Here is a 24,658-nt window from a genome sequence, read left to right as displayed (position 1 = left end):
AGATATCTTATACAATTTATGAGATATCTTCTATTTTTGATAAGATATATAATAAATTTTATAAGATATCTAATAAATTTTATAAGATATCTCATAAAATATATAAGATATCTTATAAAATATATAAGATATCTCGTATTTATAATATGTTTTGTATATTAAACAAGATAACTTATAAAGTTTTGGGATGTCTTATAAAAGATAGAAGATATCTCATAAATTTGATTCACAAAATATTTTATAAAACATATAAGATATCTTAAATGTTTTATTAAGATATCTCATAAACTTTATACGATATCTTATATATTTTATGAATTTTTATAAGATATCTCATAAGCTATATGAGATATATTATAATACATTCAAGATATCTATGATGTTTTATAAAACAACTTATAAAAGTAAATTCATATGATACGAGGGCGAGTCAATAAGTAACCAGCCTATCCCATTTCTGATTGACCGAAACGGTCATGATTTTCATGTCTTATTTCAATACATGTTTTATACCTGGGTACATGACTTTTTCAGTTCAAGGCAGATGGCACTTGAACACCGTTGGTTTAAGTGCATCACACTAGAGAGCAACTAAATCGAAGAAGAAGAGGTGGATCTCAACCGGGAAAAAGTTAGGCTGGTTACTTATTGACTCGCCCTCGTACTTCACAAAGTTTATAAGATATCTTATGAAAATTCATTTAAGTTTAAGATATCTTATGAAATATATGAGATATCTTTTGTGTGTATATATATATAGATATCTTATGAAATATATGAGATATCTTTTGTGTATATATATATATATATATATATATATATATATATATATATATACACATATGTATATATATATATATATCCAATTTGACACCTATAGGCTTTCGTAAGTATCTTCAATTATTGGAGTAAATGTTTATTTGACGGTTTATAAGTGACGCGACGTACATCCCCAACTTCATACAGGTGTATCGAAAGTGTAGCTTGTGCAGGTGTACATTACAGGGTGGGTGTCCTTATTCTTGAGATTGGATTTCGAACAGTTGTCACATTCTTGCGTTCTGAGATTACACAGTCAATCAGAAGAGGACAAGATTAAATTGATCTCAAATAGATGGTTTGGGTTTTTGTTTGTTTGGTGGGTTTTTTTTTTTTTCACTTACTCTTAATACAAACTTTCTTTATCTTTAGATCAATACTGCAATGTGGGTTAATATCTTTGTGTATTCAATTTCCATTGAATTCTATTTCCAGCACATAGGGATATTGGGTACAAGAATTAATATTAAAACTGTTCAATCAAATGCCAATCAATAACCGTCAACACTCGAAGATAATGATGCATCATATTAATATTTTTTGGTTTTTTTGTTTTTGCTTTTGTGAATAATTCAGTGTATAGTATAATCTTAATGCATCTTAGCATTCAATGTGTCGACGAGACGCCTATAATCATATACATTTATAACATAACTTGTAATTACTAACACGCGTTCAAAAGTGGATTGCGCTCGTGCAATCTGTGTTTATCAAGACGAATTCATTTTAAATATGTGGAGACTGGATCGAGAAAACCTTGCGTAATCAAGCGAATAGCATAATGGATCATGATGGTGAATAAATAAAACATATACGTATATATACGCCTAATGCAAACAAAATAAATCAACTGTACTTAGATATATACACGCACTTAAGATATGTAGTTTTCAAAGAGGAAGTAAATTCTTCAAAGACACGAATGAACTTGAACTGTTTGCGCAGAATATCGTTGGTCAAGTTCAATATTTGTTTTCACCATACCTAATACGTTAAAGTAGACCATAATGGACACCGATCAATAATTTTGAGAATATAAATCATCTGTTTTGAAGAACTGATTAGAGTGTTATTCCGAATCCACAAAGCAAGCATGCGGATGCCTGTAATTTGTATCATTTGTCACTTGTGTTAATCAATGTCAAACATTGCAGTTCTAATCTATGTCAAATTACATTGCACCTCGATCTCTATGAGTATACATAGCGAATACGTATATGTACAGGTCCGTCCTTTTACAACTTTCATGCAAGTTTTTATTCGAAATAATAAACGAAAGAAGTAACTTTCGAGCTATGAAACTATTAGTGTTTTCCAATATGTCACCAATATAAAAGATATTGCATTTACCTGTAGGTCAGTTATACAAACGTCCAGACTTTCCTCGATGGCCAAGAACTACTACTGAAAGTGCACACGTTCAATCTCGCCCCAGAAAAAGACCCTGGTAAGTATGGGAACACCACGCCCTTTATTAAATAGTGTATCTACAGATCACTGTAGTTGCAGTACTAGGCCATGTTTTACAAAGGAACTTACGACTTAGACCAAACTCTTCCTTCACAATTTATTTTACAGATAAAATCAAGAATATAAAATGACTTTGTTGTTGGAAACAGACAAGTTCTCTGATTAGTCTTAAATTGTTGTTTTTATTTCAGATCTCAAAGGAGGTGATCTTGATTTCTCAAAATGGTAAGTTCGGGATCGGCATACTTAAAAATAAACGAGAGAAGAGAGGGAAATTCAATTTTAATACATTTTGATTTTCAATCATGATTTTGATTAACAACGATGGTACACTAGTCTACTGATGTTTTGCATAAACAAATGTTGAGTTGCTGAATTGCAATGAGTAAGCTATCACTTATTAGTTTATGAGAGAATGAACATAATTTGCAATGTTACGACTCTGAGCTTTTGAACTTAAATAATGTATTTGAACTATTTCACTGACGTATTACAATATTCGCCTACAGGTTTTATATTTCAGTCACGTTATACACAACAAAAACAGCTCCAACTCTTAATACTAAATGATACACAACACAAATTTGATGCTTAAAACCTCAAAGTAAAGACGAAATGTGAAGACATGCCCCATTTTATGCCATTTAACAGTTTTAGAGCTCACTTGAATTCCCAAATCTTTTGTAACTATTCAAAGACAACCGGTCATTTAAAAAAAATACTCCAAAGCATGAACTTTGATCATAATAAAAGAAAAAAATATGTAGATCTACAGAAATATCAAAGTTTGCGTTTCACACATAATCATTACAGTCTATATAAAATACTAAAAATTTTAAGGTTGATATTCTGTTTATTTTTTCTGCACTGAGTGCAGGTGGTTAAGACATGTATTGGTGCTGACAACCACATGCTGATAGGATATATGGTTTTCAGTTTTCAAAATGACCCAATAAGTTGTAAAAGTGAACAATATATGTATACAGGTATCAGTATTCACTTCATCATAAAATTAATATGTATTATTATCCTTCAGAATAATACAGTCAATTTCATTGGTGGAGGGAGACAATTCGTGATGTCTCCCTCATGCGTGGGTGATAACTATGTTGTCTCCCTTTAGAAGATAACTTAATCTTTTAATGGCACAAGCGAGAAAGCTTTACTAAAAAATAATTGAAAATATACGGGATCGTTAATCATAATCCTCAGCATCAACATTAACGGTCACAAATAACAATCGAGAAGAAAAATATTTCCATTCTAATGCAATTTTGCATTTCATTTGATGTTTACGTTTTTGTCTTGAAATATGTTACGAAATGTTTGCGTTTGACATTATATTTTTGCGTCATTCTACTGTGAAGTCACAATTGAAAGCTTTCTCTCGTTTAACTTTCTCAAACCTCAATGTTTTGCTTGCATTAACATATATATATCTAATAAATGTATGACATTGAGTGTAAAAGAAAATAATGTATGTAGTTGAGAGTAACATTGATTTCACCCCTCCAAAACTATTGAATAGTTATCAGAATTTTCTGCAGAGAAGTTATTACGAATTTGTTGACGTTTTAAATAGAAAAGATACATGGTACAAGTCAATAAATGTGTGATAGTTTTTTTTAACGTTCAGATTCTTCAGGATAATAAAACTATTATGGACTGTTTAGCAGAGAGACATCACAAATTATCAGGTCTGAGTAGGGTTATCACCCTCAGGCACATAGGTACCCTCGGGTGATGACCCTACTAAGACCTGATAATTTGTGATGTTTCCCTGCTAAACAGTCCGTAATTGTATATTGTGATACAACAGAGATGATGTCGATTACAGTTTCATATAATTTGTCTCTGATATTTACAATTCATTTACAATATATAGATCAAAAGTTGCACAAAATCTCAATTTATTTTTTTGAACATTTTTCTTTCAGAATATATAGATTGCAACTGTAAATGGATAAACAAAATTTTTCTGTGACAAATGTTAACTGGAAAGATAAATCTTTTGAATAAATGAAAACTTTGTCCAAGCAATACACTGTCAAACTATCGATTTATCATAAAAAAAAATTGGGGGGGGGGGGCATTGTGATATTCAACGTATGGCATCTTAGTGATTCAGAATACCCCTACCAAATATACAACTACTACCATCAAATTACATACAGAACATTATTTTTAGCTATAGTATCTAAGGGAGAACAAAATACATGTAACCTTTCTAGCAGTTATACATGTAAACTTGTTTCACTTGGTACAAAGTAAAGAGAAAAATAAAACAAAATAACTGTCGGCATTGTCTGTACAGAAGATATGTTAAGAAAAGGGTTCATTCTTAATGGTAATTAGTGCCAAATCTTATTAGAATTATGAATCCATATGTTTAGCACAATGTCTAATGAATGCTTCTTTACCTTGACGTGCAGGTTTTCCTTTGTGATATCAAAGCGTGGAGTGATAACACATGTATACCACCCCCCAGGAGAAGACACAGATGTCATTGCCTCTAAGAAGGGATTCGCAGCTTTGTTTGCATCAAGACTACACGAAGAGGGAGATGTAAATTAAAAAAGTTTATTCATAAATCGTGAATGATTGATAATTACAAATAATTAAATTCTTTGATTATTGCAAGTAATTAAATTTTTGAAATGTTGGTATATGGTTTTGTGTGTTATACATGGAGCCTATTACATGACACTACATTGCACATATTTAGGGTGCTTCATTACATAGAGTTTGCTCTTATCTTCTGTTTCATTTTGTTTTAGGTGGCAGGGGTTTCAAGTAACCATGGATTCATTTACAATATTACAGAGAGTGGAAGTGAAGGTTAGCAAGTAGAATTGTGTGCTTTTATTTCAGGGTTGAAGAGCCTTGGGGGGGGGGGGGGGGGAGGCTGGATACAGTAAATTACAGTTTGATGGAAATTCAATATTCATTGGAAATATTTAATTCTTTAAGACAATAAAATCTCGAAATCTAATTGAATTGTTTGAATTTTAAGGTGAGCATAATGCGACATACACAGTTTCCACTTCTAAAGATGGCTTGCAGTTTACCAAGGTCAGACACGGACATCCTGTCGAAAAGGCTACAGGATCGTATGCTAAAGTAAGATTTGTAAAACACCCTTTGTTTGAAATTGATGAGAATGTTGTAGTGTATACATATTTTAAATGTCTAACTTTTAGTTCAACATAGGAATCGTTAGCTTTTATATCGATTGTGACAGTCAGTGATGTTGGTAATAAGTTAGAATTGTAAATCATATAAGTGAAGTTTTATTTATTCTTGTATTATTGAAATTATAGACACTACACTACCATGACTATTTGGGTACAATACACAGTGTTCTGATCGATGAAGACTTCACATCCCCAAAGATGCACCAAAGGTTAGATGTTAAGATGTCTTAGTTTTTAGTCAAGTTTGATTTTGTCAGTAAGTCTATATAAAATGAAATATTTTACTGAGATGTTTACTTCTTTCCCTCAATTAGTTTTGACCCCCATGCAAGTATGAGAAAAGTAAAAGCAGTGAATGAATTCAGCCATGTAGGTAAGTTGATGAAGTAATATAAGAGTAGAAATCAAGAGACTCTTACAGTATAAAAATGTGTTAAGTGTGGCTTAGTGACTTAAAGAAATCATACAATTTTCTACTGTGATATTTCTTCTGTGTTGTATAAAATGATGGCAGGTAAAGATCAAAATAATCCTCTAGATACATGTCTACTATATATAAGAATGCAGTAGGAAATTATGTGTGTGAGTTACCTGTGTCTTGTTCTGACTTACACGTTCAAATCATGAAATCATTTCTGTATCTAATGATTTTAATTTTTCCTATTATTAGAGATGCCAGAAATGTCATATGTTAGCAAGGGAAAACTGCATTTTCTAACCAGACATGTTGATAAACATGAGTGGGCGAAACCTCACCGGGCATTGCTGACTTCAACAATTCATGTTGGAAATGTAATTACATTGAATTTAAAAAAAAAGAAAAAAAAGAATTGAAATTCTTTACACGCCAGTTTTAGATGAATATATATGTTTTATAAATAAAAACAGTCCACACTTGTATTTCTACTGAACATGAGAGGATAGATGACTTGTTCATTTTTGTTGCAGTTTGAGAATAAAGAGCTCAATTTTTACTTCTAACAACTTATTGCTGATTTTAAATCAAACAACAGTAATTTTCATTGTTAATAAATTTTGGCTTTATAACAGGATGTTGGCGGTAATATTTAATTTGTACTACATGTACACATTTTCATTGATAGCTAAAGAAAACAGAGAGAAACCTCAATATTACCCTATCAAATGAACATATCAGTGGGAATCTGACTTGCATGGAAAATCAACCCCCTGAAGGTATTAAAAAATGTACAACATGGAATTGAAATATTCATATTAGTGTTTTGTCAAGAGTTTGAGATGTTTTGATTCTGTGTAGTTTTCTTAGTTCGCTTGAACTTGACAGATGTCAGATCTGTTCTGATCAAGGATTGTTTGGCATATCGGATATCTGTGTACTTTTCATTGTTTTCCATCTCCTCATTAGAACCATTCTGCGATTTCCAGTTGGTACATGACATTCTTAGGTAAAGGGGATTAAAAATTTTCACAAAGGGTTGTTCCCCTGGGGGATTGATGAAACATGTAAATGTTAGGGTGGGGTCACCTAAGTATCTTTTTTGTGAATCTTAGAGCTAAGAATGACCGATCTAATAGGATGGCAGCACCTTATAGAGATTTGCTTTTGTACAGAAGATGTTCACTTGTTCTATGCTATTCAAGCATGTTCATGCTGTATGTAATTGTCCAGTCTTAATATGTCAGCACAGTTAGACATGTCTGATTTATTAGTTAAATCGACTCAGGTGAATGGATCTCTTGCCTCAAATGCATAGACATCATCACAATTTTTACCAATACTGTATATTGAATTAAATACTCATATTTGTTTATTGAGTATTTTAAGGTACTGCTGTAACTTTTAGAATATATCATTTCAGGATCACATGCATTAGCTATTTGTTTTCGAAACATTGTGGAGATCATGACAAGATTGCCAGAGGAAGAAGTTGTAAGAATAGCAGACTTTTACTTGGAACAGCTTGACACAAAGTAAGTTTAAGCTTACAGTCAGAGGCATATTAACTTTTCAGAAGTTGGATTTTGATTAATGATATCAAATGCTTTCTTTTCAGTCTTTCGAAGAACAAAAGAGCAAAGGAAAATATGGTTGATGTGTTTGGTGCCTTAAACACAGAGCTCGCAGATGAGTTGTTAGCCAAAAAGATTTTCTTGAACCCCAAACCTGATCATGAGATGGTGAAAAGAATCCTGACACATTTGTCTACAAAATCCTCTTCTCCCCATGAGGTATAAATACAATTCACAAACTTAGTTCTGAAACATGTAAGTCCTATGCTGTGTTAGATCTGATACATGTAAGTCCTGTGTTGTGTGGGGTCTGTTACATGTAAGTCCTGTGCTGTGTTAGATCTGTTACATGTAAATCCTGTGCTGTGTGGGGTCTGTTACATGTAAGTCCTGTGCTGTGTTAGATCTGTTACATGTAAGTCCTGTGCTGTGTTATGTCTGTTACATGTAAGTCCTGTGCTGTGTTAGATCTGTTATATGTAAGTCCTGTGCTGTGTTAGATCTGTTACATGTAAGTCCTGTGTTGTGTGGGGTCTGTTACATGTAAGTCCTGTGCTGTGTTAGGTCTGTTACATGTAAGTCCTGTGCTGTGTTAGATCTGTTACATGTAAGTCCTGTGCTGTGTTAGATCTGTTACATGTAAGTCCTGTGCTGTGTTAGGTCTGTTACATGTAAGTCCTGTGCTGTGTTAGATCTGTTACATGTAAGTCCTGTGCTGTGTTAGATCTGTTACATGTAAGTCCTGTGTTGTGTTAGATCTGTTACATGTAAGTCCTGTGCTGTGTTAGATCTGATACATGTAAGTCCTGTGTTGTGTGGGGTCTGTTACATGTAAGTCCTGTGCTGTGTTAGATCTGTTACATGTAAGTCCTGTGTTGTGTTAGATCTGTTACATGTAAGTCCTGTGCTGTGTTAGATCTGTTACATGTAAGTCCTGTGTTGTGTTAGATCTGTTACATGTAAGTCCTGTGCTGTGTTAGATCTGTTACATGTAAGTCCTGTGCTGTGTTAGATCTGTTACATGTAAGTCCTGTGCTGTGTTAGATCTGTTACATGTAAGTCCTGTGCTGTATTATGTCTGTTACATGTAAGTCCTGTGCTGTGTTAGATCTGTTACGTGTAAGTCCTGTGCTGTATTAGATCTGTTACATGTAAGTCCTGTGTTTTGTGGGGTCTGTTACATGTAAGTCCTGTGCTGTGTTAGATCTGTTACATGTAAGTCCTGTGCTGTGTTAGATCTGTTACATGTAAGTCCTGTGCTGTGTTAGATCTGTTACATGTAAGTCCTGTGTTGTGTGGGGTCTGTTACATGTAAGTCCTGTGCTGTGTTAGATCTGTTACATGTAAGTCCTGTGCTGTGTGGGGTCTGTTACATGTAAGTCCTGTGCTGTGTTAGATCTGTTACATGTAAGTCCTGTGCTGTGTTAGATCTGTTACATGTAAGTCCTGTGCTGTGTTAGTTCCAGTATTTGTGTGATATATTCTGATCTGAAGTAATATGATTTAAAAATGCACTAAACTACACTTAGATATAGAAAGTTTCAAATTGGTAAATTTAACTGAAGCAGGTTTGAGTATATTCATTTGATATCAAAACATGACTGGTGTAAATTTTGACTGTGATGCAAAGTGGTAAGTTGTCAGCATTTTGGAGTTGATGCTCATTTTAAGAATTATTTGCCTGCTTTCTGGAAGTAGAAATCTAGACTCAATTATTGCTTTTGAAGATTGTTGGTTGTATATAGCCTTGCTTTGCAAATTTGTATGTATGTGTCCAAGTTGTCTGATTCCCCATGCCTATGGCTGTATGTGTGCATGCATACATATAAAAATACTAACATTGGTTTGGCACTGGATACTTTTTGATATTGATCATAATTTATAAATAATGCTTTTTCATTGATGGTACTGATCAATTTAAACAGGTACTACTGCAAGTTTTAGAAGATGCCGTCTTTCATAAAGAAAAGTTTCCTAAAGAATTTTATGACAAAGATACCCACAGTCGATGCCTGTTAGCTCTAGGTGCTGTAAACCATAAGCTCGCAAAAGAGGGAAATGTTCATCGAGCAAGGAGAACAGTTGCATGGTTACATTCTGCACTGGGCATGCATGGTAAATCTATTTTCAGAGTATATGTATAATAAAAGACTTTATCAAATGTACATTTAATTCAGAGAAAATTGAGTGTACATGAGATTGATCAGCAGACAGGTGGTTTTAGAGGCATTTGTATGGAATCTATTAAAAATCTATCAGTAATTGTGTACTGTGAGAATTGTGTTTTGTTTGACGTTGATATTCGTTTAGACCCGTATGAGTACAGGAAGAGGAGAGCAGTGATGACAGAGAGGGAAAAAGAATCTCATGACCACCACAAGGTCGTTTTGTTGGAGACACTTGGGAATGCCAGGATGGATGAGTCCTACGATTTCATTATCTCTCACATCAACAGTTCCAACTCACAGTGGATCAAAAGAGCTGGATGTCATGCACTAAGGAAATATGAACATCAACATGTAATGATTATAATGCTGTCAATTCAAGTCTATCTGTTAATAGAAGCACTGTTAGATGTACACGCTTTGATTAAATGACTGAGATACATGAGCATTTATAAGAACTCCTTTCACGTGGAGTTTAAATCTGTGATTGTGGTTACAGGCCGCTGACACCTTGCTGTACTCGGCTTTGTTTGATGAGGACCAATCTGTTCGTTATGAAGCTGCTCTTTTGTACATGGGACACCCTAAAGGCAAAATGATAGCTCCAATGAATAGGTTAGGTTCAGAGTCACTGCAAGATGTTCTTAGAACATACAGTATGCATTGCAAAGAAGAGACAACTCCAGTGTTATTCTTTCTAAACCTTCTAACGTCCTTTTCTGATGGTTGCACTTTATTGTCCAGAGTTGGATACATTTTACTTCTATTTTTATAGTGAAACTACAGCAAATGGAACAGTAATGATAGATCCATATGATGCTGGGATTGACGTGATGGATCTCACCCATGGTCATCGTAGGTCAAGAAGAAGCATTTGGGACGGGCTGAAGTTTAGACTGGAAGCACCAAGTGTGGACTGGCAGAAGTTGATAGGATCTAAAAGTATTGGGGCATCATTTGGTGTAATCATGATGAATCTGCTGGATTTAGTTGTTGGTAAGTGGCTCTTTTATTCGGTGTTGATCTCTCTCCTCCTGGTGTACATGTATGGACTTTCTCAGAATTCATAGTGTTTACTCTTGTTAATATCATTGTTACCAAGTTTTGTTTAAAGTATGGGCAGTTGAGAGAATTCATGTACTTTAATTAATGTTCATCATTATTTTAATCTTCCCTTTGACATTTTTTAAATATATTTATTGCTGGGATTATGTTGTGTTTTTATATAGCCCCCACACATGGACATGTAAAAGTAAAAGTTCACGATGAGGCGTATGCCAGAGTCCATCTCGGCTTCATTGGTAAAAATATAGAGTTTTTCCTGGCTAGAGTTTGTTTTAAAGGAGGAGCTGAGTACAGCATCAACATATTACAGGTATAGTGTAGTGCAATAATTCTACAGGTACAGTGTAGTACAATAATTCTACAGGTACAGTATGTGTTGTGTGTAGTGCATTAATTCTACAGTGGATTTTAAAAAGATTTGTAAATTTCTGTAGATTCATGTGTATCTGTTGTATTTCTATGAAACAGGGACACAGCAGACTCTATGAAATGCATTGCACATGAATTTTGAATTTTGCTCTTAAAGTGAAGAAATGATTATTCATTCACATTTGGAGGGAAAATAGTATTGATGGATACAAACTTAATTTCCGTTTTAGTCTTGTATCTATGACATTTCAGGGGAATGACATGAAGAAAATTATAAAGTTGGCAGCCAATTTCTCCAAAAAGTTGAAAGAAATCGTGGATGGAATCAAGAGTGGAGTTCAACTCTTCAAAGACATTATATCTGGACGTCTGAACTTAAAGGACATCATCAGTGAACTGATTCATGCCATTGCCAGTTTGCCACAGAAGGTTATATTCAGAATAGTGTTAATCAGAATAAGATCTCTGGAACCCTCTTCTAACTTTTTAATACTACATACACATGTATTTTGTGGTATGCTTAAGAATGATTTTTGTATAGTTCAAGTTCTTTATTATCCTTGACCCAAACGTCTCATCAGAAGCAGAATAACATAAATATGGTATATACAGACATCACACAGGAGAGTATACATAAATAGAACAAAAGCTAAATTAAGCATCTCTTTTTAAAACATGCTGAATACAAGTATTTACCTAAATTAATCAATTCTTTGACATTTAGGTTTTAAAACTGAGAGAAGTTGCATCCTCGGCAATGAAAAAGATTGGAAGTTTTGACCCAGCAGATCTGCCCACAGAGTTCCAGCCAGTTATCAACTTTGTTCATAAAGTGACCAAGTTATTTAATGACATCAAAACAGATGTGATGGGATTTGTACATGTACGTACATGTATCCTAGTCAAACAAATTCTCCCCAGTTTTCATTTTACAATGTTGATGGTCTTTTGCTTTTTTTATTCAGGAAATTGAACAAGCAATCAATGTTGTTATTCCACAACAAGGCAAAGCTATATTCAATGCTGTGAAAGATATAATAGATGCTTTTAAAAAAATCTTGAAAAACCCGAAAGAATCATTGATGAAAATTGGAGGAAGTATTTTCAGGCAAGTTTTTCCATACTTGTTGGTTATTAATTTTGTAATTTTGATATAAGAACCATTTTCAAAAGTTTTATTTCATTGAAATTAGCACCAAATATTTAGTAGATTTTTATCACATCTGTTTAAAGGCTTAGATTTTCTTTGATACGGTATTCTCATTTGTACCCATTCAAATTCATTTCGCCCTCAACACCATCAGAAAAATCTGAAGGTGGTGTTTTCAAGTTCCACTACTCCTCACTAGGAATTCAAAACAGGGACAACCTAATTTTTATTACTAGTTTGGAACATTAACGTATCCACTGCATAAATAGATCCTGATGGAGGTAAATTATACTGTAACAAACCTTTTCTCATGTTATAGGATTTATCAAGCTGTAAAAATTGTTCTGGAGCAGAAAGACAAAATTCAGGATGCTTGTTTCTTCATGAGAGGTAATCTTTAGTATTTGTGTGTGGATTGTGTATCCTGGAAGCTCATTGTAAAACCTACCACTCAGACTGAGGTGATATCCCAGACAAGAACATGTAGACATTTTTCATTTCTATAAAATGACAACATGGGATTTTTCATAAAGCATCCATACCCATTCTCTAAACTTTACTCTAATGATTGTAGATATGGCTTTGAAGAGACCCTCTTCAAAATACTGTGTATTGTGTAAACGGTGCATTGGAAATAATGCTGTTTTTGGCAGATTATATTTGTAAGGGTATTGAAGATGTGTGTAATATATTGGATTTTGATTTAAGAAATAAAGTACAAGTTTCTGTGGATGTTGCATGATAACCTATGAGGTTGTTGTAGTATTGAAATATAAAAGCCAAAGCTTTTATATTTAAAACAACAATTCGAGACTGAGGAGGTCATTTCGCAACATCCACGGAAACAAGCACTTTATTTCTATTTTACTATGGCTCAGATTATTGTTTCCTGATAGAGCTACAAATTAGATCACTTCATGACATCGTCCAAAATGGAATACATCTCTTTTGTTGACGGAAAGGTGAGATTGTAGTGACTACTATTTTATTTTTTATGATTTGATGTTGCAGATGACAAGCCATACTGGTTTGATGTAGCAGCATTAATTTCGGAATACAGTACTCTAGCTATGAAAGCATTTGATAGTCTAAAAACAGCAGGCACAAAATGGATCAACGAGAAAGTGGAAGAAGGAGAAGATGCTGTGATGAAGTTTTCCAAGGGAAAGTTCTCCATGGTAACAATTCTTGTCTATCAGATATACTTTTGAGCTCTCAGTTGGATACAGATAGTTAGGTGTAGATGCAGTATGAAAAAGGATGGTAATTTGCTGAGGGATTGTTAAAGAAATTCCACATCTTAAGGATTTCTTCCTCAGTGTGGAAGATCTATTTTAAAATGGCTGAAAAGGTTGATATAAATTTGGAAATCTGATATCATAATATTATATACTGTATGTATTCTTATAAGTACAAAAATTTGATGTGTTTTTCAGCAATCTGTGAAACAAGAAGTAATAGATCTACTGAACACAACCAAGAAAGAATTGATGGATCCGTTTCAAGGTTTGATAGGAATGGCTGATACATTTATTAACAAATATGGAAAAGTCTTCAAGATAATCAAGTCTGTGAAGGATGCCTATAATATTCTGAAGGAAGGGTGAGTACATATAAGGTGTATGTTTCTCTTCAGCAGCTTTTGACAGAAAAAGAAACAACATGATTATCGATTTCTTAAGTTGTTAGGAATAGTTATTAACACCAATGGATTTCAAAGGTACAATGAAATGTACCACAATGAATTAAGTATGAATCATTGTTGAAATGGATTCGATAATTTGTCATCTAACTGTGTAGAAAACTGTTTTTCCCCATATTTTTTTTATCTGTGGTCTGATTGTATAGAAAATCATTTGTTTTTTGTTTTGGATATCAAATAATTTGTAATCTAACTGTAGAAATGAAACCATTTTCTTTTTAAGATATGAAACAGCAAGGGGAATAATAGACTCCCTGTTTGGAACACGAACACATGGTAGTTTTCCCACCACTCGCAGAGAGAAGGATGACCAGTGTAGTGGTAGTGGAGAGTATCCCTCCAGCCTCGGCAATGGACATTCAGATTACCCTCACACAGGCGTGGACATTGTCATACAAAGTGGACAATCCGTGTGTATCTTTTTCTGTAGCCTTACTGTAATTTGTGGTGTAATTTAATAATGATAATTTGATTTGTCAGACTGAGTCTTAATCTGTTGTCAAGAGTCAGACTGAAGAGACCCACGTTTACAGACTGCATGACAATGCAGTTTATGAAATATGATATAAGGAATTCATAGGAGTTCAGGTTGGGGGGGGGGGGTAATTACTTTTCAGTAAAATTTGTTGTAAACTGGACAGACTTGATGCCAAACACTGTCACAATATTTGTTTAGACAGCACAGGATCTATTTTTCATAATAATTGCAAAATCTGTTGATGAACTTCTTGCACAAGTTGCAGACATCTGATTGCAATAAGTATGGTTCATTAGAGTGACACTATATTATGAAATGCCTTGCAGATTGTTGCTCCATTTGCTGGAGACATAACAAAAGAAGATGGTGACACAGTAAAATTGGTGGTACAGGGAGGATCTTTGAAAGGGACCATCATTTACATCACAAATATTGAGGCCAAATCTAATATAGAGGAAGAGGAACCTAGAACTGTAAGTCTTATAGCTATAATATTGTAGCGGTCAGCCGGGTTCGATCACCGGTGGCCAGTTAGCTCAGTTGGTAGAGCACCTGACTAGAGATTCAGGGGGCCCGGGTTCGAATCCCGGTCTGGTCCGTTGCATTTTCTCCCTTCCTGTTACAATATAAACAATTATTCATAATTATGCATTTGTTTTTCTCATCTATAAGATTAGATATGCAAGTTAGAAAACTATTGTATATTTCAATGCTTGATATACGATTGTATATTGGATTAAAAAGTGATCATGTCTTCTGACCTGATATCGCAAGTCATCTGTGAAAGTTAATCAACAATACCAATCTTGCAATGAAAAAGTCTTGTGAATATCTGGATCTGCCATAGATACATGTTAGATTTATGAAATACACTTGTATACAGTGTACCACTAACTGAGATATATATTGGCTTAATTTGATTTAATCTGAACAGTATTTATTATGTGTATTCATTGGTTTAGTTTGAAGCAGGCCAACCAATTGGAACAGCAAAGCAATCAAAGTGTAAAAATCACATACATCTGTCATTTAAAAAAGATGATGACTATATTGACCCGACAAAGTATTTGGAATTTAAACCTGTCACCATGCCTGAATGGAAACAAGAATGTGATGATTACAAACTGGTGTTGATGGTAGGTTTCATTATACTTGTATAAATGTCCATGTTTATAATATCTTAATCAGAATGATTGCAAAATAGTTAAAAGCAGATAAAGAACTGTTTAGGATTCAATATCACACTGATAGTTATACTATCATTGAACTTGTCTTGAAAATACAAGAATTATTGAAATGGAGTGAACAGAATATAATCTAGAAAGTATGGAGAAAATCAGCACATTGTGTTGAATGATTTGTACAAAACAGCATTATTAATCCTGAATTGGGAATTAATTTATTTTTTGTGTAAAAGGATGAAACGCTTGCTGCAGGAGTTATTGTTGGGTTTGGTGGCCAACAACCGGAGAATAATGACCCCACACTGGAAAACACTGACGTGGCTGCTGAAATACCCGACCTGCCTTCTTCATTTGACCCTGACTTCTCAGTAGATATTAAAGGTGATTTTAGAATATTCTCTGTTGTCACAGACACTGTAATAATTAGCAGAACTGATACTTACACATGTGTTGTCAGTTTGTCATGTTATCTCTGGCTTCATATAAAAGTTTATTACACAGCATCCAACATGGCACTGAACCTGCTATGGAGTTATGAATGCTGGGGGGTTGTCCACCTTAAATTGACTTTCAGCTTTTGAAGCAAAGTTTAGTTTATTTTGATGGAGAGTGTTTAGGTAATATTCTGACATAATGTTCCTTAGGTATGACATAAATGCCCCTCCCCCCTTTTTAAAAAAATTTTTTTATGTGAAAGTGCTCATTGCTGTACAATTTTCCTTCCTGCAAATTAAGGCAAGATAATTCATAGTGTTATTGCACATGTACATGCATCTTTTAAAGAATCTAATCTTGTTCTCTAATGAACTCATGGTTTGAAGAATAAGATTCTCCACTAAATAGTAAAACAAAAATTATGACATATGAGAAAATGCTTCATTTCTGACATCAAATTACAAGAGATGGTGCAAGAAAAGGTTGTTATTTTTAGTTTCGTCAGACAAGAATTTAAGGTTCCATGTTTTTAGGGGCCAAAATTAGGCCTTTATCTTTTATATACCTTTGAAAGAGAGAAAAGAATTGGCAGCAATTACTGTAAGATGAATTACAACTTTGAAATTCACAATTTCAATAGACGACCCAGACAGTGCTTACAATGCTGTTCAAGATCAGTCTACAAACTCGGATGTCTTAAACATCGATGAACAAGAGGATATGTGTCCTGCTCTCTTGGGATCCAATGCTCCAGTCACCACCACCACAACAGCTGCCCCAGCAGCGGAAGGAAAAGGTGGGGAAAATCATCGAAAAATGTGGGCTTTAGAATATCCATTGACGATATCAGAGCATTGGATCATCTTAATGAATTTAAGTGGATTAAATTTTCTGTTTTGATAGGATTCTTTTCGAAACTACTGAAAGCAGCAGACAAATTCTTGCAGAAGTTCAACATTCGGCGACTTAAATTTGGAACCATCATTGAGTTCTTGGACAAGCTAGGAATGGTGAAAAGTAAAGAAGCGATGGCCAGAGTGATGATCACCATCAAAGTATGGAAGCTCGTGTCAGAAATTCATAGTTCATCATGTACTTAGTGTAATCTGCACTCCAAGAATTTTTCAGTTGTGTACATTCATTAGAGTGACAGACAGCACCAAATATGGTGTGGAGTTTAGAAAATCAAAGAAAATTTACAGATAGAAAAACAGACATTGATTTCTCAAGTACTTAGAATGTAAATATATGTAGTGCTTAGTGTGTCAAGAAAAACTTCTAAGCATTTTGTGTTTACTCAGGAACTCATAGAAAACAAGCCCTGTGTTAGTCCCCATGAGATGACTGAAGACCAGCTTATGAATGAACTGATAGAGAGGGGCAAAGATGCTTCAGGCTCGAGAGAAGACATGGTAGCAAAACTTCTGGAACTGGACCAGAGTATGTCTGATGTTTCATGGACATGTAACATTGGTTTTATTTAAAGCCAGTTTTTAAAGTTAGGATGTCTGTTACTGTGCGAGATTCAGAATAAGAAACGAGATATGACTAGTTATATTCTGTAATTGCAGGCTGCCCACTGATGTCATTCACAATGCCAAAGAATGTTTACTGCACGTTTGATACTTACTGTTTGGGAGTGGAATGCTGCATCAATGTCAAACTTGCTGTGTTTCTCAAAGTCTTCAAGTTTTGGGCCAGATTTGATCCATGCTCTGATCCGATGCAGTTTGCAATGGCGTTTGACAAGTATAACTACACAATCAAAATTAAAGGCAGTCTGAACTTTGATGGTAAGTCACACATACCTCAGAGACAGTTTATATCTAGAGTGAGTTGCACAGTATGTTGGTAAAAACTTTCCGTTTTCTTTTCATATTTTCTTTCAGGTTTTGAAAATGAACTTCGAACAGGAATCAAAATTGATCTTATGGGTGGCATTGAATTGATTGTGAAGTAAGATTGATGTAGAAAATTAGAAATTTTAGCAAATGATAACGTGAAAAGAACAGACATTATGTCACATTGAAAACAAATGAACATATTTATTTGAATATGTGCTCTTTGTTGAACACATAAAACTGTCTAGTGTTTCCATGAACTTTTAAGGAATGAAAACTTCTATGTATTGTTCATCTTGCAAATGACTGACTGTGCAGATTTGACTTTTGTATAGGTACAGTATCACTAAAGGAGAGGAGGCAGCCCTGGCTACATTTGGTGTAGGCTTTTGTAGTTATGAAGACATTGATGACTGCATTCTGTTTCTAAATCTGCTGGACAATGCAGTCCTGCCAATACCTACTTGTCTGCCAGATGGCACGTTTGTGTGGCCAAAGTGTAAGATTTCTCCTGCATGTGAAAACAGACTTTAGAAACATCCATTGCAATGTATATTATGTGCTATTCATTTCTTCTTTAATATTTCTTTTGGGCTATTTCAGTGAATTTTACAAAGTTGTTTGACAAGGAAGCACTCATGAAAAGAATAAAGGAACAAGGGAAAGCCCTAACAAAACTGGTTGTCTCAGAACTCGTGGACGAATTTCTGAAGTTGCTTCACATTCCTAAGGTAAGGTATAATCAGCAGAAGGATTCGAGAACGATTTTATATCCTCTACGTAAATATATTTCTTTTATGAAATCTGATTTAAACATGAATCTTTTAATGTCACAATTTCTTTTCTGTAACAATTACTTTTAGGAAATACTGCTCGATAGCGATCCCTCTCCAAGACCAGAGAAAATGACACTGGGACAAATAAAAGCAACGTTAATGTCCAGGAATTTATCGACAGGTGGAAACAGAGACACTCTGAATGAGAGGTTGTGGAAAGATGACTTGTGTAAGTGTGAATTGGTGAATATGTACATTCGTACTTTTGCTTATATTTTAGGAAACTCAGTAATTGTTATACTGAACTGTATCCGTGTTACAAATTTATTTGTATGAAGAATTATTTTGTTGTTTTGTCAGCCTGCACACTCCTTGGGCACCATTTAACTCTACCTCAGATCAATGGACAACTTGGAAAACTTCTTTATTATGCAATACAAGATGACTGTATGAGACTGGATGCTTGGGCAGACATTACAGTACCTATACTGGGACAAACCTACACCAAAACACTTCGAGCTTATGTGGAATTAGATCCTTGTAGTTTTGTCTTTCAAGTTGCATTTGAGGGGTATTCCTACACAAAGGTTCTACTGAGTTATGAGTGGGGTATGTTTTGTGAACTTACATACTGTATTATAATGATTTAGATTTGTGGATATTCTGAATATTTGTAAAATTGACATCAGATGCACATATGTGTACTTCCTCGTTGACGATGTCTGCATGATTATGTGTTTTCTATTTGATATTTCATTAAACAAATTTATATGTACTGCTATATGTTAAAAATAATTAAAGTAGCCAACAGTTTAATCATTCTATTCTCAAGAAATTCATTTAAAAAATAAAATTCATCTTCGAAAATACATGAGGGTATGAACTGCGATATTTCATGCTGGTGTACTTCATGAAGTGCTGAAAGTAAGTCTGCGTGAAGTGTTGTAGTTCATATCCTCATGTATTTTCAAATATGAAATTTATTTCTTATATTTACATTCTACTTTCATTTCATTCGTAATTCACAACCATTAGAATAGATACTATATTTATCAAGATTCGTACGCACATTGTTCACAACTGCAACACATCCAAGAAGAAATGGCTATCATTACAATTTGTAGAGATATCAAAAAGTGAAAACATTGGAAATGTAAATATAAAGTTGTGGATATTGAGACATTGCTAAGTTGTTGAAATTGAGACATTGCTAATATAACAATTGCTTAAACTTCTTTCCTTCCTCTCTAGTATTTTTGATACATGTGGATGAGCATGACTAGAGTAGACCATGTATATACAATGTACTAAACCTGTTGTAGGAACGGATGAAACAGCAGAAATTTCAGAACACGTCATTGTCATGTAAGTGGGATTTTTTGTCGTCAGTTTGCTTCCATTGTTAGATGGCATACATCTGTTCTTTCATTGCATGCAGAAGATACTTAACACTTACCTGATTTTTCTTTGACATTCAGCTCTTATAGATTGCCACCAAGTGAAATAAGGACTTTGATCTGTGGATCTTAATGGTTTATGTATATGTAGATGATTTCCTTCATCAAATCATATATAATTCTGAAATGATGTCAGAATAAAGAGATCACAGAAAAAGTCCTCAGTATACTAGATATGCTGAAGTTGCCCAAGTTTGAAATGGAACATCGAGTAATGCATTAACTTTAGGGGGATGTTGGTTACTTTGTAATACTGCATATATGTTAAACTTCGAACAATAGAAGTATTTGTTTATCTCTTTTTCATGAAATTTGGTTTTTTAAAAATGGAATGGATATATACAGTCCTATGTTTGTTTTATTTTTAAATGAAATATTGTTTACATTAAAAAAAATCTTCAAGTTGATACTCCGTTACACATTTTCCTTATTGTAGGTATAAAATAGACCGGAATGTAGATGAGGGCGTATTTCTTGTAAGTTTTGGGTTGAAGATTTGTGCAGGAGAATGCTTTCTGGATAAATATTTCCTGAATGACGTCAAAATTCCAATTCCTCTCTGTGGAGAATTTGTCCTTCCAGGTATTTAAAGAAAACAGCATGAAAAATACAGCTTGCTCCTTATTAGATTCAGAATGTACATGATTGTACACTTACTTGTATTTTGAAGGTGGCGGGTCATTTAGTGGTTTATTACAAACAATTGGAGGAAAAATGACGGAGGAAGCATTTGAACTTGTGTTGAAAAAATTTGATCTTGATGTGAGTATGCTTGTTGAATAGTTGTCATGTATTGGTGTGTTTAGACTGATGTAAAAGAAATCACAAATAGAAAGCATGAAATAGAAAATTGTATAATTGAAATGACCATTTCCTTCTACAGTAAAATGCATCCATTGAAAAGTATAGTCCTGTCAAAATATTGTATATATATAGTGTAGTAAACTTAAAGTATCTGGATTTGAAATAATACAGTAAGGAGTACCAAATGCAGTATGATGTTAGATTAAAATTCTAATAAAAAACACAGGAAGATTTATAAGACTTACACAAATTGTTGATATACACAAATTGTTGTGCAAATTTCAGGAGCATACATCTTTATTAGCAAAAACAAAATCACCCCAGAAACACACAACAGGTTCTGAATTGGAAGCACTGAGATTACAGTGGGGGCAGGGGAAGGGGGGGGGGGGGTCACCAGGGTCCTACAGTAGTGGTGGTGGTGGTGATAGAACACTGGGATTACAGTGGGGGGTACACCAGGGTCCTATCGTAGTGGTGTTGGTTGTGGTGGTGATAGAACACTGGGATTACAGTGGTGGTTCACCAGGGTCCTACAGTAGTAGTGGTGAGAACACTGTTCCCTATGACCTTTTCTTTACATGATGCCATTGTTGATGGTAATGGTAACTTGCTCAGCAGCATAGCTCTAAATCAATAGACTACTGTAAACATGGAAATTTACGTGTGGGGGTTATCTACATGAAATACGCAATATCCTGATTTTTTTGTAAATTACCCCATTTGTACTATTCCCATAGTGAAGCAATTTATCAAATGTTGCAAAGGAAATACTTGTAATTAACAACACAGGGAAATATCCACGTATACAGTATCATGGAGAGTTGGAGGTACCATGGATCATTTGATTCTGTTGTGATGATGTGTGTATGCATGTATTTTCAATATGTTTTAGATGGTATTCAAATCAGGACCAGTGCATCTACCACCAGGACCAGACAGTGAGTTTATAATCAGCTCATTTTGTGTTAAAACTCAATTTGTCATAATATTTTTTTGATAAGTTTTCTTTGAATTAACACTTAATTCCACTTTTGCTTTTAATATGATAATTTTGTGAACAGTTGGATCAGTTCACAACTAATTCACTACAGTGTATATGCACATAGTATTCCACTCATTTTCTTGAATTTGGGAGTATCTAAACCTCATTATTTCTGTGACTTCACTGTAACAAGACCTACGTCATAAACATGTTTCCCTGTAACAAGACCTACGTCATTAACATGTTTCACTGTATAATGTAAAAGTCAAATGTATCAAACTCTTTATTTTGTAGATTGCCCAATTTCTTTTGACTTCAGAAAGTACCTCCCCCCAGCCATTAGACACATGGTGACTTGTGTACAGCCTCCCAACTGCTGGGGAATAGACTGTAGCCTGGATTTGACCTTTACTATCCCTCTAGGAAATATCAAGGTCACAAAAAATATTCCCTTCTGGTTTAAACTGGACCCGTGTGATTTTGCCATCGACATTGGCTTTGGAACTCGCACTTTGCTGAAAACCCGCCTTCTACAGTATGAGTTTGGTATGAAATTCATTGAAACTCGATTTAATCACCGCTTTGGGTATGATTTTAAAAATATATATTTTACATTTTCTAGAAAATGTGTTCAGTTGGTGATCTAAAAGTAACATACGATTAATAGATAAAAATGTATTCATTGACCATCCATCTGTCTGTACATTACTTATGTATGTATTTCCACCTGCCAGTGTCTGTCTGTCTGTCTGTGAATACCCATGTATGTACATGTATTTTCATTTTCCAGGCAAACAAAAATCTCTCGTTCTTGGATCTGGAAAACCTCCACCAATTGAAATTATGTAAGTGAGCATTAAAAGATAAAAACACTGCCAATACCCATGAAATGTTTTGAATTGATATGTTGTATCTGTATTTGTGTCAATTTATTAGTTAAGTTGTCTCACGTATATCCGTTGTATTTGATATTATAAATAATAATAATAATAATGATTGGTTTTATATAGCACCTTTTCCAGCGTATGCTGCTCAAAGCGCTTTACAATAATCAATGTACATTATTACCCCGGCAGACCTTATATCAATCTAGAACTTTCTCAGCCTCCTAGGAAGTATACAGTGCAAGCTGCCATTACAAGCGCTAGAGCACTAACATTTTAACAATATATTTCACTGTCGATAGCCAGGTACCCTTTTACACTTGAGTGGAGTGAGGAAATTCATGTAAAGTGCCTTTCCCAAGGACACAACGTCAGCCCCGCCGCGGCCAGGACTCGAACCCACGACCTTTCGGTTGAGGGTCTGACGGCCTAACCACTAGGCCACCGACGCCACAATACAATTATAAACATAACCATGATGACATGCAAAAATAACCATTTACAATCTTACAAATGAATGATAACATAAAAATTGTGATGTTTAGATATAAAATTGACCAGATGGAGGGAAACAAAGGTTTCATTGTGGACGTCAAAGTGATGATCTGTCTACCCATGGATGGGAAAAAGTACTGCATCCCATCCAACAAAGGGTTGCATTTACTCCATAACCAGGAAATCCCTGTGTGTGACCAGAGGGCTCTTATCAACTTCAAAAGTATGTATTAAAGTTCAGAGACTTGAATATTGTACAGTTATAAGCTTTATCTTTGAGAAAATATTATTAGAATCAACCAAATTCAAAATCTCATGTATAAATTTTTTTTAAAGTAATGTGATGTTAAAGCTTCTAGAATTTTTCGAAGGGGAAATGTTCAGTTAAATTCATAATTATAGGAAGAGTAAAATCAAACACATCAATTTATGAGGCCTATATTGTTTTGAAAACTAAACCCCCTGGGTTTTTAGGTTACTACAAATTCTGTATATTTATTTGCGATTTCAGACTTTTCCATTGGCGAATGGTTGAAAGACAAAGCGTTGAACATTGGAGAACAGTTAGGTGAAGGAGCAAAGATGTTACTGCTAGAGGAACTGAACCTGACTAATTTCTTCCAGAAACCCAAATGTGACAGAACACGATCACCATACATCCCATCCGTGGAAGGACTGCACAATAGTACGACCTTTTGTTTTGAATACTGTCTATTCCTCATTATATACAAGTAATTTATATTTAGGTTTTGAAATCTTGCTTTATTCATATTTAACTAATTTACATGTACATGGATTTAATTACTCTGCGGAATAGTGGTCAATATTTTATGTTCTCATGAATTTATACACTGACTGGCGATTTTGTCATTAAAGTGCAGTATATTTGTGAAATGATTATGGATCTATAGTGTTTTCTATTTTCTTCATCAAATAAATAAACCCAAAGATATATGTATAATCTGTATATTTGACTTGTTATAATTGTCACACAATCATTTTCTCACTATAGATTGCCCAAAATCCATTGCATTTTTGCCTTCCAAAATCCCCGATCCCATGTCGTGCTACATTCCCGACTACTGTACAGGAATAGAATGCTGCGCAGAGATTCCATTTCTAGGATTAGGATTACATCTGTTCTTGAATTTGGATTTGGACAAATTGGAACTGAGCTATGGATTTGAGAACTTGAAAACAAAGATCAAACTTATTAACTATGTTTGGGGAGATGAAATAAAAGTGTCGGTTGCTGGAGATTTGATTAAGTTTATGTAAGTGAAGTTTGGTCTGCTTGCTGTAGTGTAAAAATCAAGTTTTTGTGTTCTTGCAGTGAAATTATCTTGATTTGACTGAACGCTAGGAGACACTGTGTGAATGAGCTCCTGAGGGTTTT

The 24,658-nt window shown here is 34.3% G+C and overlaps 1 protein-coding gene across 1 annotated transcript in view; it reads left to right on the top strand.

Moving 5' to 3' along the window:
- LOC125651305 (uncharacterized) overlaps window positions 1–24,658 on the top strand; it is a 167,723-nt gene that overhangs the window by 11,337 nt on the left and 131,728 nt on the right. Inside the window, 44 exon segments of the mRNA XM_056166812.1 lie at window positions 2,176–2,266; window positions 2,481–2,514; window positions 4,722–4,854; window positions 5,067–5,127; window positions 5,303–5,409; window positions 5,610–5,692; window positions 5,798–5,856; window positions 6,154–6,275; window positions 6,587–6,677; window positions 7,322–7,433; window positions 7,517–7,691; window positions 9,398–9,587; window positions 9,783–9,991; window positions 10,137–10,244; window positions 10,399–10,633; window positions 10,867–11,012; window positions 11,324–11,500; window positions 11,796–11,954; window positions 12,037–12,179; window positions 12,541–12,611; window positions 13,233–13,399; window positions 13,658–13,824; window positions 14,147–14,333; window positions 14,728–14,874; window positions 15,364–15,537; window positions 15,819–15,966; window positions 16,661–16,816; window positions 16,924–17,075; window positions 17,322–17,460; window positions 17,592–17,813; window positions 17,910–17,976; window positions 18,197–18,360; window positions 18,465–18,592; window positions 18,725–18,866; window positions 18,998–19,246; window positions 19,960–20,002; window positions 20,531–20,676; window positions 20,765–20,856; window positions 21,794–21,839; window positions 22,178–22,429; window positions 22,674–22,728; window positions 23,313–23,485; window positions 23,774–23,947; window positions 24,275–24,536. Coding sequence (XP_056022787.1) covers window positions 2,176–2,266; window positions 2,481–2,514; window positions 4,722–4,854; window positions 5,067–5,127; window positions 5,303–5,409; window positions 5,610–5,692; window positions 5,798–5,856; window positions 6,154–6,275; window positions 6,587–6,677; window positions 7,322–7,433; window positions 7,517–7,691; window positions 9,398–9,587; window positions 9,783–9,991; window positions 10,137–10,244; window positions 10,399–10,633; window positions 10,867–11,012; window positions 11,324–11,500; window positions 11,796–11,954; window positions 12,037–12,179; window positions 12,541–12,611; window positions 13,233–13,399; window positions 13,658–13,824; window positions 14,147–14,333; window positions 14,728–14,874; window positions 15,364–15,537; window positions 15,819–15,966; window positions 16,661–16,816; window positions 16,924–17,075; window positions 17,322–17,460; window positions 17,592–17,813; window positions 17,910–17,976; window positions 18,197–18,360; window positions 18,465–18,592; window positions 18,725–18,866; window positions 18,998–19,246; window positions 19,960–20,002; window positions 20,531–20,676; window positions 20,765–20,856; window positions 21,794–21,839; window positions 22,178–22,429; window positions 22,674–22,728; window positions 23,313–23,485; window positions 23,774–23,947; window positions 24,275–24,536 — 6,158 coding nt within the window.

Source organism: Ostrea edulis, chromosome 5, assembly GCF_947568905.1.
Source record: "Ostrea edulis chromosome 5, xbOstEdul1.1, whole genome shotgun sequence".
Taxonomy (NCBI): Eukaryota; Metazoa; Mollusca; class Bivalvia; order Ostreida; family Ostreidae; genus Ostrea; species Ostrea edulis.
Note: the sequence above shows the minus strand (reverse complement) of the source record. Positions and strands in the feature narration are given on the sequence as shown.